At 41.2% G+C, this 15,671-nt stretch overlaps 1 protein-coding gene across 3 annotated transcripts in view; it reads right to left on the bottom strand.

Moving 5' to 3' along the window:
• Window positions 1-443: 443 nt before the first annotated feature.
• Window positions 444-15,671, bottom strand: part of LIN28B (lin-28 homolog B) — a gene marked incomplete at both ends in the record, with an annotated part of 83,844 nt that continues 68,616 nt past the window's right edge. For all 3 annotated transcript variants that reach the window (XM_084284767.1, XM_084284769.1, XM_084284768.1), the window contains one exon: window positions 444-813. In XM_084284767.1, coding sequence (XP_084140893.1) covers window positions 444-813 — 370 coding nt within the window. The remainder of the gene's footprint in view (window positions 814-15,671) is intronic.

Here is a 15,671-nt window from a genome sequence, read left to right as displayed (position 1 = left end):
TGTGTGGTTTTTCAGGTGTTTTTGTTTCTGTTTGGTGAGATTTCTTGGGTTTTCTTGTTTGTTTTTGTTTTTTTTTGAACATGTTTGAAAAACGATTCTAGGAATGAGTTCAGCAACATTTACGGGTACTGTGTCTATTGCTTCACAGTAATGTATTGTGGGATCTGGAGAGTGTTCTGATGGAAAAAATATATATTCATAGATATGCAGACACACGCGCGCGTGCACACTCATACACACATATACAGAAGGTAAAACGTAACGCACCCTGCTCAAATGTATTTTGCTTGGAGTGATTTGTCTATTAAAGAAAAAAAAATTCACAGTTCCTCAACAGTAGTTAAAATTCCAGGTCAGCTACTGATAATGAAATTATTTCCCCTGTACTTGCATGAGGTAGACATCCCGAGAGGATAAAGAAATGGAAAGTTATGAAAAATGCTTTAAGTTTTTTTCCTTTTCTGAACAGAAGGCCCCTTTCTGCTTGGTTCTTCAGGTGATGCAGATAACTTACTTGAAGAAGCTTCTTGTGGTGACCTGCCTGAACGCTCTGAGATCTCTGACCTTCCCTCCTGAGAATATGATGGAGACGAATAGCCGTATGTTCCTCCCCCTTCTCTCAGGAAAGCAGAAGTGGAAGGCTGTGGTTCAGCTTCATGTCTTCCCTGAGAACTAGTGGGCTGTTGCGAAACAGTTTTATGGGGGCAGTTAGCCACCATGTGCATGATGCTCTGACAGTAATGGCACTTCTTTGGCTGTGGAGGTAGGCTGCATTCTTTAGCGTGGTGATCAAGGCCACCACAGTTGTAGCATCTAAAAATGAAAAGAGACAGCTGGTTATAAAATGTAGCATCAGACTGTAAGATTTTCTGTGTGTCAGAAGCTGACTGTGCACTTGGTCTGTTGGTGAGACAGCAGGAGCTTCTGCGACAATATCCCATTGCCACAGACAAATATATATCTGAGTTTTGCTTTTTAAGCAATGCACTTGGAATGTGCCCCTATGTCACACCGGTGCCAAAAAATACCTCTTACTTAGGAATAGATTCTGTTACTATCATCCTTATCAGTATCTTGCTATACTGATACCCTTGGTACTGCTTGAAAGTAAAGACCACTCTAAAACAGATCCTCACTTGTTTTCAGTGGGACCTTTCTACTGACTGCCAAGAGCTAAATCGGAAGCATTTGCAGATGTAGGCAGGTGCCTAACCACGCTTTCGTGACAGCCTTGGGATGCCTCACTGCCCTCAGCAGTAAGACGAGCCTGTGCAGCATTGGGACAATGCTGCGAGGGTCCCGCCGCTGAAAGAGCCGCCAGTCACCAGCACCGTACAACTACATCAGAAAACCCCGCTGCACTGGGATTTCCACGAATTCCACAACGCCAGGAGGCTAAAATTTTCAATATAAAACCTCTCAGACAGACAGAAAACCCCCAACCACCCCTACCCTGCTGGCTCTCCCCAAAGGAGGGATGATGCTGGGGTTCAGCCAGCCTCGGCCCCGCTAGAGGGCACCAAATATTCACAGATCCCGACGCCGCTGCCCTGGCAAGCATCGCTTCTTGCTCAAGTATTTATAGCATTAAACCCCCGTGGGCGCTAGTATTTCAAATGCCTGGCAGGACTAACATTTCAAAGCCGGGTGGGGAGGAGGCAGCCGCCAGGGCCGACCTCTTCACCCAGGGGTGGGCTTCACCCTGTGAGTCGCTGGGTTGAGGCCATAAAGAAACGCATAGGGAGAAGAGATTTGGCTTTCCCTAAGGAAGTTGCCTCGGACTTTACCATGTCTTCAAGTGCTCCAAAAAGCTCTTTGGGCACGTAAAAGATCTCGCCCAGAAACTTTGCCTCTTCTGGCTCAGTTAAGGCACGCCAAGGGAAGGGTGGGGGCTGAGCTTTTACAATGCTTATGTTTCAGAGGGTCAGGAATGGCTTTTATGGTTTCAATTCAAAACAAAATGAGTAAAGCCCTAGCAAGAGTCATAAAACAGGGTTTGTTTGTTTTCTCTTGAAATTCTCAAACCACATGCAAGTGGTGGTGACCCTGGGTGTCATCTTCAAAAGCAGGGCTGCCCAGAAGCAGACAAACGGCAGAGCACCTCTTCCAAGCGCCACAGGCAAGACCTTTTCGCCAAGTCTTTAAAATGGCCAAAATGTAAACACTCCTGTGTTAATCTTATTATCAAGGGGAATCATGGAGAAATCCAACAATTCTTTACTGAATACTTTTACTTTGTAACACACACACCAGGAACTTAAATCATTGACTTACATCAGTCTAACACTTGATACAGAACAATAATTACCTGATGATCCTATGCTGATCATATCCATCACTTTTTATTTTGGCTATTTTTCTACGGTTTCTGTTTCTCTGTATTACAAATATTTGCACCAAATGTGTATGGATTAAATCTATTATAATCTAGCATTCTACTGAAGAGAACTAACCCCATAATGACAATTTGTTTTTGCTTCCCCTTAATTATATGAACTAATTAAAAAAAACAGTTGCAAACAACCATGCCTAGTAGAGTGGATTGAAGGACTCAAAACAACTACATGTGCAAGCAACTGTATGTATAAAACAATGCAATGTGCTTTGGCTCAAGCCCCCATCAAAATTTTCAGGCTCCTGGAAAGCAACAAAGCCCTGTTTTGAGCTAGCAGTTAGTGATCTGTCCTGGCTCTGTCCCCTCCTGGCTTGTGGTGCTTAGCTGCCTGCCGAGTTAAACCACAATGTGATTGCTGTTAGTCTACACACAACACAGATGTTTAGCCTATGCAAAGCCATATGTATAGCTGTAGTCTCAATTACAGAATATACATTGTCTACACAAAAATGTTCTTGATAAAACCTGTGTAGTTTATAGAAAGGTTACAAAATGGCTGTGAACATTTGCAAATTCCATCCAAGAAAAAATCCCTGAGAAACGCCCTCTCAATATTTCTTTTTCTCCATTAGCAAGATACTAACCGTATCTTTCTTTTAATAGACGAATGAAAAAAAAAGAAAGCATAAGTTGCCCATGGCATGCTGTCATATTCCCCAAGACTGATTTATAATTTAAAGAAGCTAAATGATACACAGAACTTCATTATCCCTTCAGAAAACATTATAATTAAATTGTCATATCTTCCCTAAAAATTAATAACAAACAAGAAACCAAAGCCATTACACTGAACTCTGCACTTTTTATGACAACTGCAATAATATATTTTAGGTGAACTGGTTCCATTTTTATGTCATCAGTGCACATAATTTTTATTTGATTTTCAGTGGAATTTGAAGACTATGCCTATACTAGTCTGCCTGCATATAGCATGAAATAACCCATGAAGAGATAAAGCTCCGCTTGAATGAAAAAGAAAATACGTACAAGCCCCATTGTCTTTAGAATGATCTCCCTAGCAAGGCAATACTAAGTATGTTGTAAAATATGAACATCCTGATTTAAGACCAAAACATTATATTTTAGGGAAAAAAAAAGCTTGATAAATTTCCAGTTAATGAACGCTGTCAATCTGATTACTTTTTTTTCCATATCATTACAGGTGTTTTCAAATTAGTGACCTCCCGTTTAACAGCAGCATTCAGCTATGTCTCCCTGACAAGTTTACTAAACATCTTTTGGATAAAATAATAAGAAAGTAAAACTTGCTATTGGAGAAAAAAAGAAGAAAAAAAAAGAAAAACAAACAAACAAAAAGAACAGCAGCAACAAAAACCCTGAAGTATTTTACTTTCTCTGCCTCCAAGAAATACACCTAGGACTTCACAAATGTGGTATTCATTATAATGCAGGTTATATTAAAGAATGGTGTTTATTAGTATCTTCCACATCTGTTTCTAGCAGTGTACTCATTCCTAGGCTTTTTATCTAAGATGGTGTAATATAGTATCACATGGGAGTGAACAGACATTTTGGGAATCGTGCATTTTAACTTAATCCAGAACCAGAATATAGAATTTTATAGCTGTGAACGCATTTGTGTTGGCTCCCTTCCCTAACAACACATTTACTTAGAATCGTTTAAAAAAAAAAAAAAAAAAAAAAGTTTGAAAATAGGTTAAAGGGCTTCAGTAGGAGAGGAGGCGGTAGCCATGGACAAATCAATTTAATCAGTCACTATGGTATGCACTGTGTTATCCAATTCAGTGAACCATTTCACCTCACCAATTGACCAAGAACCTGCTGTCAGAGCCCCTGCTTCCACTCAAGAGGCCTCCGTCACCTTTTGCATATATATTCATCAATACATCCTACTTGCAAAATATTGTAATTCCCTGCATTTATTCAAATCACTTGTAAAATGTCACTGTAAAAATAAAATTCTACCAGGAGCAGTTGTAATTAAACTATGATTTGGCTTTTCAGGAATGTTTCTTGTGACTAACCAACCCAAGCATCTGGCTATAGTATCTCATTAGAATATATATGTGCCAGCCTGGGTGTGCCTGGACTTAAACAGGAGGGTGGTATTCACTCGCTTCTTTTAACTATTTATTCACTCCTTGTCAATCACTCTTACCAGGAGAAGAGATCACACCCCGCTCTGAAATGCCTTCCCTCTCAAGGGATTTACACCAAAATGGAAATGGTCAGCCACCTCAGGAGCTCACAAATGACACCACATGGCAGCATCCACGCACATTAAGGTATGGTGTTAAACCCTTTTGTCCAAAAGGCTTCAGCTCTTTGCTTGCCTCTGCTCTATAAACCTACATTACAACATAATGAAAATTGATAACGCATGATATGCACACACAGGTTTATATAGCTACATCTATATACACATTAATATGAAGAACTCTACACAAATTGGCTCCTGCTAAGAAAATTAGCAAATTCTCATTTAATAACGTTTTCAGAAACTCTAGGTGAGTACAACTATACTAAGTACAAGTGTTTGCAACATAAACACTTACAACATAAAGCTTCATAGATAATTTACATCATGAGATGGGTAAAACATAAAAAGCCCTTAAAAGTTCAGTGATAGTATAAGTAACCCTTAGAGAAACAAAACAGCAAGAAAGGTTTACTAAAAAAGGAATATCTTCTCACAGAAGGCTCTCATTATTTACTGGGTAGCTTCAGGCTCAAAAAATAATGCAACAAAATAAATGAAGAGATGGCAATTACCCTGAAGGGGAATCCTTTCTTTGTTAGGGCACTGGTGGGAAGGTGGATCAGGACTGTTTTTTGGTATAAAAATGATGAGCATGCAAATGAAGGAATACCTTGAGCAATTTACCTAATATTGTATTTCAGTATACTCCAGAAAACAGTAGCATTAATACCTACTAACAAAGAAAGAGTATACTGCAAGGTTAAAAATACTTCTATATCCTCCTTTACTATGGATTCATGATTACACAGAACTAGACGTATTAGTGGAAATAGATGAACAAGCAAGAAGCGTACAGATTCCAACACAAACCATGCTGCAGTAATTACAATAAGCTGATGGCTGAAATTCATTACAAGTACTCAAATTCCCAACCAAATGCAAACACAAAATAAAATACCCTCTAGTCTTCAGCTGTTTTTTATTGTCCCAGCAGTCGCCTCGTTTCATAGTTAGGAAGCATTCCCTAGCCCCAGCACTCTTAAAATGACGACACAACTGTCTCGCAAACACATTCCCCACAACAGCTCAGCTGAACTAAGCAGTAAGGAGGGTAAGGACAACTGCTTGCTTCTTCATGCTGCTTCATAATATGATTTGGATGATAATCCAATATATATGACAAGGAGAGAATCATTTGTATGGCTCCACGCTATTATCCGTTGGGAGAAAAAGCTTTAGAATTGCTCTAATGACTGACTTTTTCTTGGGGGTGGTGGTTTTAACATCTGACAGGGATAGCAAAGGGATGTAGTCAGAGAAATAATTCACCAAGATAGGCCCTGCACCAGCTCCCTTTTTGTTTTTCCTTTCTGAATGCTATCGGAGAACAAAACCCCACATCTTGGTGAACAATGCTTCATCCAGCAGTTTAAATGCTTTGAAAAATGGCCTGGTTTGCTAACAGCATGTGCAAGCGTGATGTTTTTACAACATGCTGAATGCCAACGCAGCAACTAAAGCAGAGAATAATTACAAGGAAATGTCTCAAGTTGTACCTAAATATGCTGTCTCTTTTAGTCACTGCTTTCACCACAACGCAAAGGGAGGCTGGTTCTTGCAAACAGCACACGCAGCGGACTGCTTGATCTACCCCCTTCTGCCGTGAAGGCAGCTTCAGCTACGCCCAATCTAAGAGGTTTTAGACAAAACGAGGATGTTTTACTCTTCAAGGGCCTCAGATGCTTCAGCCGTGAAAGGCAGGCTGCGGGTGCAGGGAAGCTCAGGCAGGTGCATGCTCGGCCTGTGCCTGGCCACGCAGGGTTAGAAACACCCCGGAGGGGCTGGCAGAGGTTTCTGACTGAAATTTTCCTCAAGAGAAGCGCAAATATATTTTAATAGATTAATGGAATATTCCAGGGACCAAGTAAATCCTGGATAGCAAATCTCTCACATCATCTCTCCCAAGGCTGACAGCATCACCAGTGGCTGCAGCTGACAGGGCACCTCTCATACCTTACTGCGTTATAAAAGGACTGATCATATGTGCAGCAGCAGCAGCGTGTTGCAGTGGGGCTGTTGGGGACCCCAGGCACCCCATGCAGTGGCCAGCACTCCTCAGGCATTTCCCTCCTTCCTCAGCTGCATTTTGAGGGGATTCCCTTGCAGCCATTGTTTTGGGAGAAGGTTGTTCCCCCCCATCGAGCAGCATTAAATCCCAGGGGAAATAACACTGGCTGGCATTTTTTAAAGCAGCACAGAGCAGGAGGGAGCCTTGTGTGTGTACCCCCACACCAGGCGTGCATTAAGGCAGCCTGGCTTCTTGCTTTCTGAAGGAGGGAATGGCTGCAGGGGCACAAGATGCCCTGGGCATATGCATGGTGTCCGCAAAGGCCAAGGGGTAATTTCTGGAGCGCTCCTCCTCACATCCACATTCATTTTAGTTTTTATGCCATTTTGTATGTTAACTTGTAATTCTTAAGCTGCTTTTGAATGCAGTGGGGATACAGATAACTCTGAAAATGGTCTAACAAAATATTAGCATTCAAAAGACTGTATTTTAAATCACTCAAGGTCATGTGAAATTATCTTGTTAAACAAACTAGAGAACTGAGCATCAAGCTTCTTCGTCAGAGTGTTTATGATGTGCCCAGCAAAATGCAGAAAACTTCCAACAATTGATTTTTTTTTTTAATCCATGAGAAGAAAAAAATAAAACTGTAATTGTTTTCTGTCAACTACACTTAAAAATGGTGTGTTATCAATTGAGAATTTGGTACATCGGCACCGAATTTAGATTTGCCCTGATCCTGTGACTACGTGCTACCCTGAGTCCCTCACTCAAGCAAAACGCTGTGCAGAGGCGACATGCTGGGAAAGTTAATTGCAGGCTGCTGTTCTTCAGTAAAATTTGGTTTGAAAATTTACTGTGCCTTACTGGCTTTTGAGATTAAAAAAATCACCTTCTAAAACCAAGGTAATCTTCTAAAAGAATAAAGATGAAATAAAGTAAAAATGTTTGTCTATTTCTCTGCCAAATCCTACAACCTGTGATAATGTATCAGATTGAACACATTCAATTTCATGAAAAAAAAAAAAAAACAGTCCCTCCATGATTTTTTTAAGGTTGCCTTCTTTCATCTTGCAGCTAGCCCCAGCACGCTGACACAAAGCCACTTTCTGCAAGGCTTCCAATAACACAGGGCAGAATATTGATGATGTTTACTCTCATTACAAATAAATAAATAAAAATGCTTAATCGTAAACTCATCAGATCGAATAGTTTTCTGTGGTTAGCTCTAAATCAATCTATTTTCCCCCGTGCATCCAGAAGTAATATCAATAGGTTATGGTCTTTTGTTGCGTGGGCTTCCCCTCCCCCTCACCCCCCAACAAAGACGCTGACAAACAACGTGGGGCATTTGTCCGATAAATCAGGCCTTTCGGGATACTATTTAGCTGAAGTGCACGAGGAAATAAATTTGTTTAAAATCTGCTAATACGATTTTACTGGAAGATGGCTTTCTTGGTGTTTTTTATTTTTTTTCCTTCTTGAGAACCGAGGCCAACAATGAAATGGGAAGGTGGCTCAAAATACACCAAACGCAGTCTTTTTTCTCCACAAAAATGAAAGGGACGATGCAGACATCAGCTCTGAAAAATAACCTCCACTATATCATTTCCATTCTTTCTTCCTTTCCATGAAACCTTATCTGTGCTATCCACTCGTCCCTCTTCAGAGGCATGAAGGAAAATTACATAAATTTTCACATCACATAAAAAAAAAACGTATGAAATGCATCCTCAAGGAGGAATGCTTTGGATATACTATTCATTTTTTAAAACAAAAGGGTTTTCTTTATAGTGAGAGTTAGAAACTCCTGAAATAACAATTTACAAAACAAGGTCTTTTTTCCTAAATAACACAAAAGATGGGTTTGCTCCAATAGTATCAATATGGTGTGGAAAGAATGAGTATATTTTAATGGCTCCAACCCATTCAGATATAGCAGATACAAGATCAGTGACGGTTTAAGTTATGGTTTAAACAGTCGTATATCACACATTTCAAACATGAAATGCTATACTGTGATTTCAAATACAATACTGCTGTTAATCTTTTTGCATCATGAAACCACACACACAAATATTCTGAATATTTGTAAGCCTTAATTTTTGTGGGAATTTAAAAAAAGATACAAAGATTTTAAATGGCAGCAGCTCTATATGCAGCAATTTTTAAAACAATAAATGTTTTCCATAGTCCATGCTGGGAGAAAGGCTGCCATAAAGATTTACTGTGGCTATCCTTGCAGTGTGCACCCGCATTTGGGAAGCCTTTCGCAAGTGGGGTGCTGAGCTGGGCAGACCCTGGCTGGCTGTGTTTGAGCCCACTCCTTGGTGCCCCTGTCACAAGCATGGTTCAGAAACACCAAAACTCTTCTCAGAGGTGGCTGTGTGGGTAGGGATGTGCGCTGTGAAAAGCTAGCTCAGCTCTTTCTGGGTCAGTGAGGTGCTGGTCCTGAGCTAAGAAGCATGCCTGACCTCAGCTGCCTTCCACAGAGCCATTTCCAGTGCTTCCACATCCACAAGTCAGCTACTCCAGGCTTCAGGAAAAAGGGCGGTAACTGTAACTGATTGATAAACTTGCCATTTCCGCTTTTTTCCTTACTTTGTCACTAACATTAACAACAAATGTAAATAACGCCAACTGAATCACAAGTCTTCCAACTCCTGGTGAATTTCATAACCCATTCTCCTTCCCTAAATACCAGTTTTAGGGTCATATAATTTCAAGTATCCCTTACAAATCAGTATCACACACACAGTTTCAGATATACCTGACAACAGGAGTATGGACTGGCTTAAACACCAGCCTTGACGTGGATTCTCAAAAATTTCTATTCATTCAGTGAATTAGATGACATGCATGAGTATAGTCTTCTCAAGTGTTAAAGACTGCAGGGTGTGACCAGCACCTCACATCTTCATTTCACTCTTCAGAAATAAAGGGACTGTTCCTGTCACATTCACTGTTAGAGGCCAAGTCAGTTATCTCTGTGGGCGTTCCTTCCATAGCTCATGGAACAGATAGAACAACTCATGCCACCTGAAATACGGGCAGAGCTTCTTTCTCCAGCTCTGTAACAAAAGGCCAACAAACGTAGTGGCTGGTTTTCCTTGACATTGGGCCTGTCAGTTCACGTGTCCAACACCTGCAGCAGGAATAAGGTCACTCAGATGCTCCAAAGTCACATTTTTGTAAGGGAAATCTGTATCACGCTGCCCTACTGACTGAGGAAGAAAGCAGTCAGTTCCTAATCCACTTTTCCAAACCTGCATCTTAAGACGCTTAAAACGGATGAGTGCCATACACTGACATTACTACAGAGTGGTTGCAGTCATTATTTTCTATAACATTTTTAAAGGCTTTCAACATCTTAGAGAAAAATGTTAATTTTGAAGCTTTTCACATCAAAATGCAGAAGCAAAATTAAAGTGTGAAAAGAGGATTTCAGCAGCAACAGGATTAAGCCTCAAATGTTAAAGCTTTTAATTCCCACCTGAGGCAGGTATTTCTGCTGGTCTGCCTGATGCCTGAGAATTAAAAGCAAAACAATTCATTTTTTTTTTACTATTCTACCACCTATTCTACTACCATCGTGGTTGTTGATTTGCTATACAGTTATGTGCATAAAAACAAAAACAAAACAAAAAAAGGCCAACAAAAACAACACACATTTGTGCACATAAATTTAAAAAACAACATTATTAATTCAAAATATGGTGCTTCAATTTTCTTAGCTTAGCCTCAGGATGGTAAATCTTATGCATGGGCTTGAGTTTAACACTTCTTTCTCTGAAATCTGTTAGTTCTGTGGAGGGTTACAAATAATCAACCATAACTGAAAGCATTTTACAATACCTAGTAAATTATATCGCTTTATCCCTCTTCATCATGATTAGGTACGTTAAGTGATATTACTACAGTAAAATGCAAACAATGAGGTAAACAAAGTTTTTTTTAGAAAAGATTGTATCATCCCGAAACAAATCATATTAATGGTCTTAATTCTGCTCTCAATCACACAGGTATAAATCCAGAAAAAATTGGTAACTCTCCCTCTGTGTGTCTCATGAGGAAGCCTCCCAGTTCCACCTTTAAATCTGCATTTGCTGGTTAATATAACCCCTTGAAAGCATAATTTAGCACAAAGGTTTTGGTTTGTTTATTTTTTATAAAAGCCAAAGAACTATGGCCAAGGTTCAGGTTTAGTCATTTTTTCAAGAAAAAATGACTAAATGATTTCAAAAGAAAGGACATTTACAGGCAAAGCATCTGTTTTCCTACCATGACCAAAGAACTCTGCATCAGAAGATTTAGATAAAATAAGAAGCCTAGACTTAGAAAAACAGGAAGATGCAATGGATATGCTTGCTGAGCACAGCATAACCAGCTCTCTGTAGTTCTGATCAGCAATTCATACCTGAGCTGCAACTTCCATTATGGAAGCCCCGAATTTACAATTTTGAAAGCTGTCACAAAGCAGAACAGCGATTAATGCCAGCATTGCGTCTGTGCCTTAACATTTCATCTACACTCTAAAACAAACAACCTTCCAGTTATCCAGCAGCATTCATTGTGCAAGGCAGGAAAACCATACATTAAGACTGAAAGCACACCGAGGCAGAAAGAGTATCACAATTTGAATACAAGCCGTGAAGTTGCTGGTGATGAATATGACTTCTGGCTGGGGATATAAGACGACGTATATTTATGTTTCTACAGCTGCTTATGCAATGTGTGCACAGGCCAGCAAGATACCACATTTCTGAAGGGGGGATAGTTAAAGAGTTCTTCCATTTTGGAGCGCAAATCCTGACTTCTAGCAAAATAGAGGATTACTCAGTTATGCTGGCAGCTTGTGTGCTCTCCTTCACTCCCAGGCTCTGGGAGCAGGCCAGAAGACATGGAAAGGTGACAGGGACATAGTGCAGTGGTTACAAATGGAACATGTAACATCAAATCCGCTCGAATCCATGGGATTTCATTAGCCCTTATTGGAAATGCTGACTGAAATCCAGTTTCTTCACGTTTTACTGATTATTGGCCATACTGCTGTGAGGTTACGTAGTCAACTCTTACTATTATTCAGTGTACAGTTAATTATTGCAGTGATAGATCTTCCAGAGGAAAAATTGCCAGTACCCTCCCACAAGACCCTAACATACTGCAGCTGAACCTGCTGGAGCAGTGGATTTAAGTTGTAGACAGAGAACTAGATCTATCTTTCTGCCACCCTGGATGAACATCCATCACTAGCTAGAGGGAGGAGGGAGATGAGCGACACGCTCCCAGCACCGGGCTGTGTCCCCAGCTGGCATGAGCCTTCCTCAGTTACTCCTGAGTGGTGGCATATGGATACCACAACCCACACCTGTGCAACAACAAATCACATCAGGTGCCAACATTAGGTATCTGTAGTATTGTAGTGCTGTAAAAACCCCGACACCAGCCTTACGAGCTGCTGTATGCTTTGTAGCTGAACTTGTCACGCTGCACTGCCCAGACCCTGCAGCCCTGCCCGCTCCTCCTCAGTCCCAGTCTCCCCACACCTCATGTCCCTGCTCCCACCACGTGGTGCAGTCCTCCTGGAACTCCTCAACCATCCCTGCTCCCCCGAGACAGCGGAGAAGAGGAACCCCTGTCTCTTATCTCACATGAAGGATCTGTTAATCCTTCTTCAAAAGGCTCAACAGCCACCATCTGGAGAACACAGCAGACTCCTGACAGAGGAAGCCCTGCATTCAGACACACACAGCGTAAGCACTTCTAGCTATGTGGTGACCCCTCGGGTGCCTTTTGTGTAGGTTAAAGTGTGCTCGCTAGTTTGGGCCACACAAGTCAAGGGGCTCGGGAGCCACCTTGGTAATTCTGTGGAGCTCCAGTGCAAGCTAGAGCACTGACTGGCTGTCCTGGAGAAACCCCTGCTGATAAAAAACGATGTATAGGCAGCACATAAATTAGTTTTTTGAGGGCTTGACAGCACCCAAATGTTTCATCTGGGTACCAAACGCCTCCTGTGTCGTTGAGAATTGCAAAACCTACACAGCTTTGGCCTTAGAAGACCTTTACAAGTCTGACACTTCCCACAGTATTCCTGGATACTTCCAGGAACAATCTGTTTTTTTAAATCGTTCCCAAGCTTAGAAACTGGTGACCAAGAATGTAGTAATGGAAGTCAGAGAGAAAAAATACAGAAAGAACCTTTGGGGAACTAAACCTGAAAAACATAACGGACTTCCAAAGGACTAAGTTTATGGTTTTTTGAAGTGGCTGGAAATCTGAGTAGGAGTTTTTCTTGAACTACTGGTGCAGTTTGCAGAATACTAAGAAGATGGATCTGTCCCCTTCCTAGTGTCACCCAAAGAGCAGAAATGGCCCAATGGCTAAGGTACCTGTCCCAGACTTGGGAACGTGCTAGCGGCTTCTTTCTCTGTTAAGGTGGCCTATGTGACCCTGTCATGTACCATCAGATGTTTACAGATATTTAAATGCCTAAATGACACCGACTTCACAAGTAATCAGGCTCCACGTAGCTTTGAGGATACTGGTTTGTACTGCTCTGGATTATATCTGGTGAATAAAAAAATATTTGTGGTACAACATTGTCCAATCTTATGGTGGACCAGGCCACAAATTGATCAGAATTCAGTGAACTAGAGCAGGAACCAGGCACATTCTGGACAATGTAGAAAATACCCGACTTTGAATTTATTGTCTTTATTGTGGCACCTTCACTGCTGCCCAACTACCGGGATGAAAAGTTATGAGCAAGTTGTAAAAAGTCAGTTCACTTACGCCTGCAACCCAAATGTTAAATGGAAAAGGAGGGCTACCAAGACCTAACCTGCACTTTGCACAAATGCAGAAAAACCCTTCACATGTCTTTTTCAATCTGTGTTGACAGGAAACACAAAACCAGGAATCAGTGGAGGAAAGTATACGCTTCCTTCACAATGTAGAAGCCTGAATCAGAACAACTTCAACAAACTACTTTGCATAGCTTTCATCCCAGCTTCCCACACAGCAAGAGTACCACCACTGCTGTCTCAGCAGCATCAGTGGTAGCTCCTGGGGGGCCCTTCTGCTTTCATGCTCCGTACTGTGAAACAAGCCAGCAACAGCAGGCCACGCCAGGCAGGGTGCAGGGAGCTGCCAGGGATCCTGGCTGAGTACTGCACAAGCCACCTAGCACCGTAAGCAGTTTCCAGGACTCCAGCTCAACTATTTTGCATTTCATTCATGGTTTTTGTTTGTTTGTTTGTTTTTGGGTTTGGTAATATGAAAATAAATGAAAGATAAGCACAGAGAAAATATCCCTCTTTTCAAGAATACCTCCAAAGACATACAATTTGCTTTCAAAACTTCCTAGGAAGAATCCACTTTGATAACTAAAACTGCCATCCAATTCTCCACAGCAAAGGTTTTCAGACAATTCATCTTTTCTTTCATTTTTTTCCAGTTTCTAGTATTTGTTTAGCTTGGTTCACATCACACCTCCAGTTTTGAGGCACAAAGCCACTGCATTGGCATAACCACGGGTGTGATAAATGCTGGCAGGAGGTGGGAGGGAGTAGACCAAGCAGTGAGATTCCCGTCATCCTCAAGCACTGCTGCCAGAGAAACTGCAGTGTGAAACCGCATCCTCCACCTGGGACTTCCTAGTGGTCACAAAACATGTTCAGCAGAAATCAGCCTCAAAATCAGCTACAGTCGTATTCTCCTAGCCATGCCCATGGTCACAGCTTTCCAAAACCACAAAGACAGGTTAGAGGAAGCACAGTCTTCTCCACTGTCAAATCAGAGGGGAGTAGACACTAAAAACTTGGCACTGTGCACGTTATTTATAGAAATCTGTCTTTACACAAATTCACATCAAATTTTTACCTGTGTTTGTGAATACGCCAATCAAAATATTTCATTTATCTAATCTGCTATGTGAAGGACGGATGAAAGAATCACACATTAGAAGCTCAGACACAAGATACAGATGCTGAAGTTGGTTTTGTAAACAGGATGGCTGTGGCAGAACTCCCTTTCAATTAGAGATAGTGAGATGTAAAAGAACTTAACTGACAAAAAAGTAGCTGAGCTGACTGCAAAGCATGCTCTGAGTTAAGCACAAACTAAATACAGCGTGCAGAGATGCTCATTTACCCTACGCTAAGTAAATACGAACTTCCACAATTCTTTTATGCATTCCCCATAAAATTAACCAAACCTATTTGAGGTTAACACTAACTCTTCTTTTCGTGAGCCCTCCCACTGCCCACGTCTAGTATAGCTTGGGCATCTCCCAGCCTACACACGTACAAGTGCTGTACCACTGGTGCATCCTGAAGCCCAGCCTCTTGGCAGTGCTCTCGAGAGGAAGGGTGCCCCATCACGGTGACACTGCACAGGCCATGAAGGAAGCTCACCATGCTGGGCTGCTTGCTCCAGGCCTTCCTGGGTGAGGCTACGGACATCGCAAGGGTAACTGGTAGTTAACTTCTGCTGGTTTCACTGTATGCAATTTTAATTGCTTAACTTGAGGAAGGGTACGAAGTTCTGCTCAATTGTTAAACTCATCGTTTGGGGTCAAAGACAATCAAGACAGCAAGGTTTCTTGCAATACTTGTCATTCAGTGCAAAACACACATTGCTCTGTGGTTTGCCTTGAGCACCTCTGTAGCGACATGAGATGTATTCCCTCTGGAAATTACACTAGATCTTTACCACAGAGATAACTGCTCAATGCCTGTCTTACAGATCATAAAGCAGCTTCATAATTGAATTATAAACTTCAATATTCATTCACTGAGATTAAGCAAATTTTTATTCAAGAATGGGACAGCCTATAGAATTACGATTATTAATGCTTGCAGTTACGATCAGCATTATTAAAACCTACTCAAGTGTGAAAATGTATTTTATCTAACATTTTTAAAAGGTCATTATTTGCCATGGTTAATTATGCTATCAGCTGAGTATTTTGGTAGCTCTGAAAACTCAATGCTTTACAACAGAATACGTGTCTGTGTGCCAGTATC

Source organism: Netta rufina (genome assembly GCF_964035555.1).
Source record: "Netta rufina genome assembly, chromosome: 3".
Classification (NCBI taxonomy): domain Eukaryota; kingdom Metazoa; phylum Chordata; class Aves; order Anseriformes; family Anatidae; genus Netta; species Netta rufina.
Note: the sequence above shows the minus strand (reverse complement) of the source record. Positions and strands in the feature narration are given on the sequence as shown.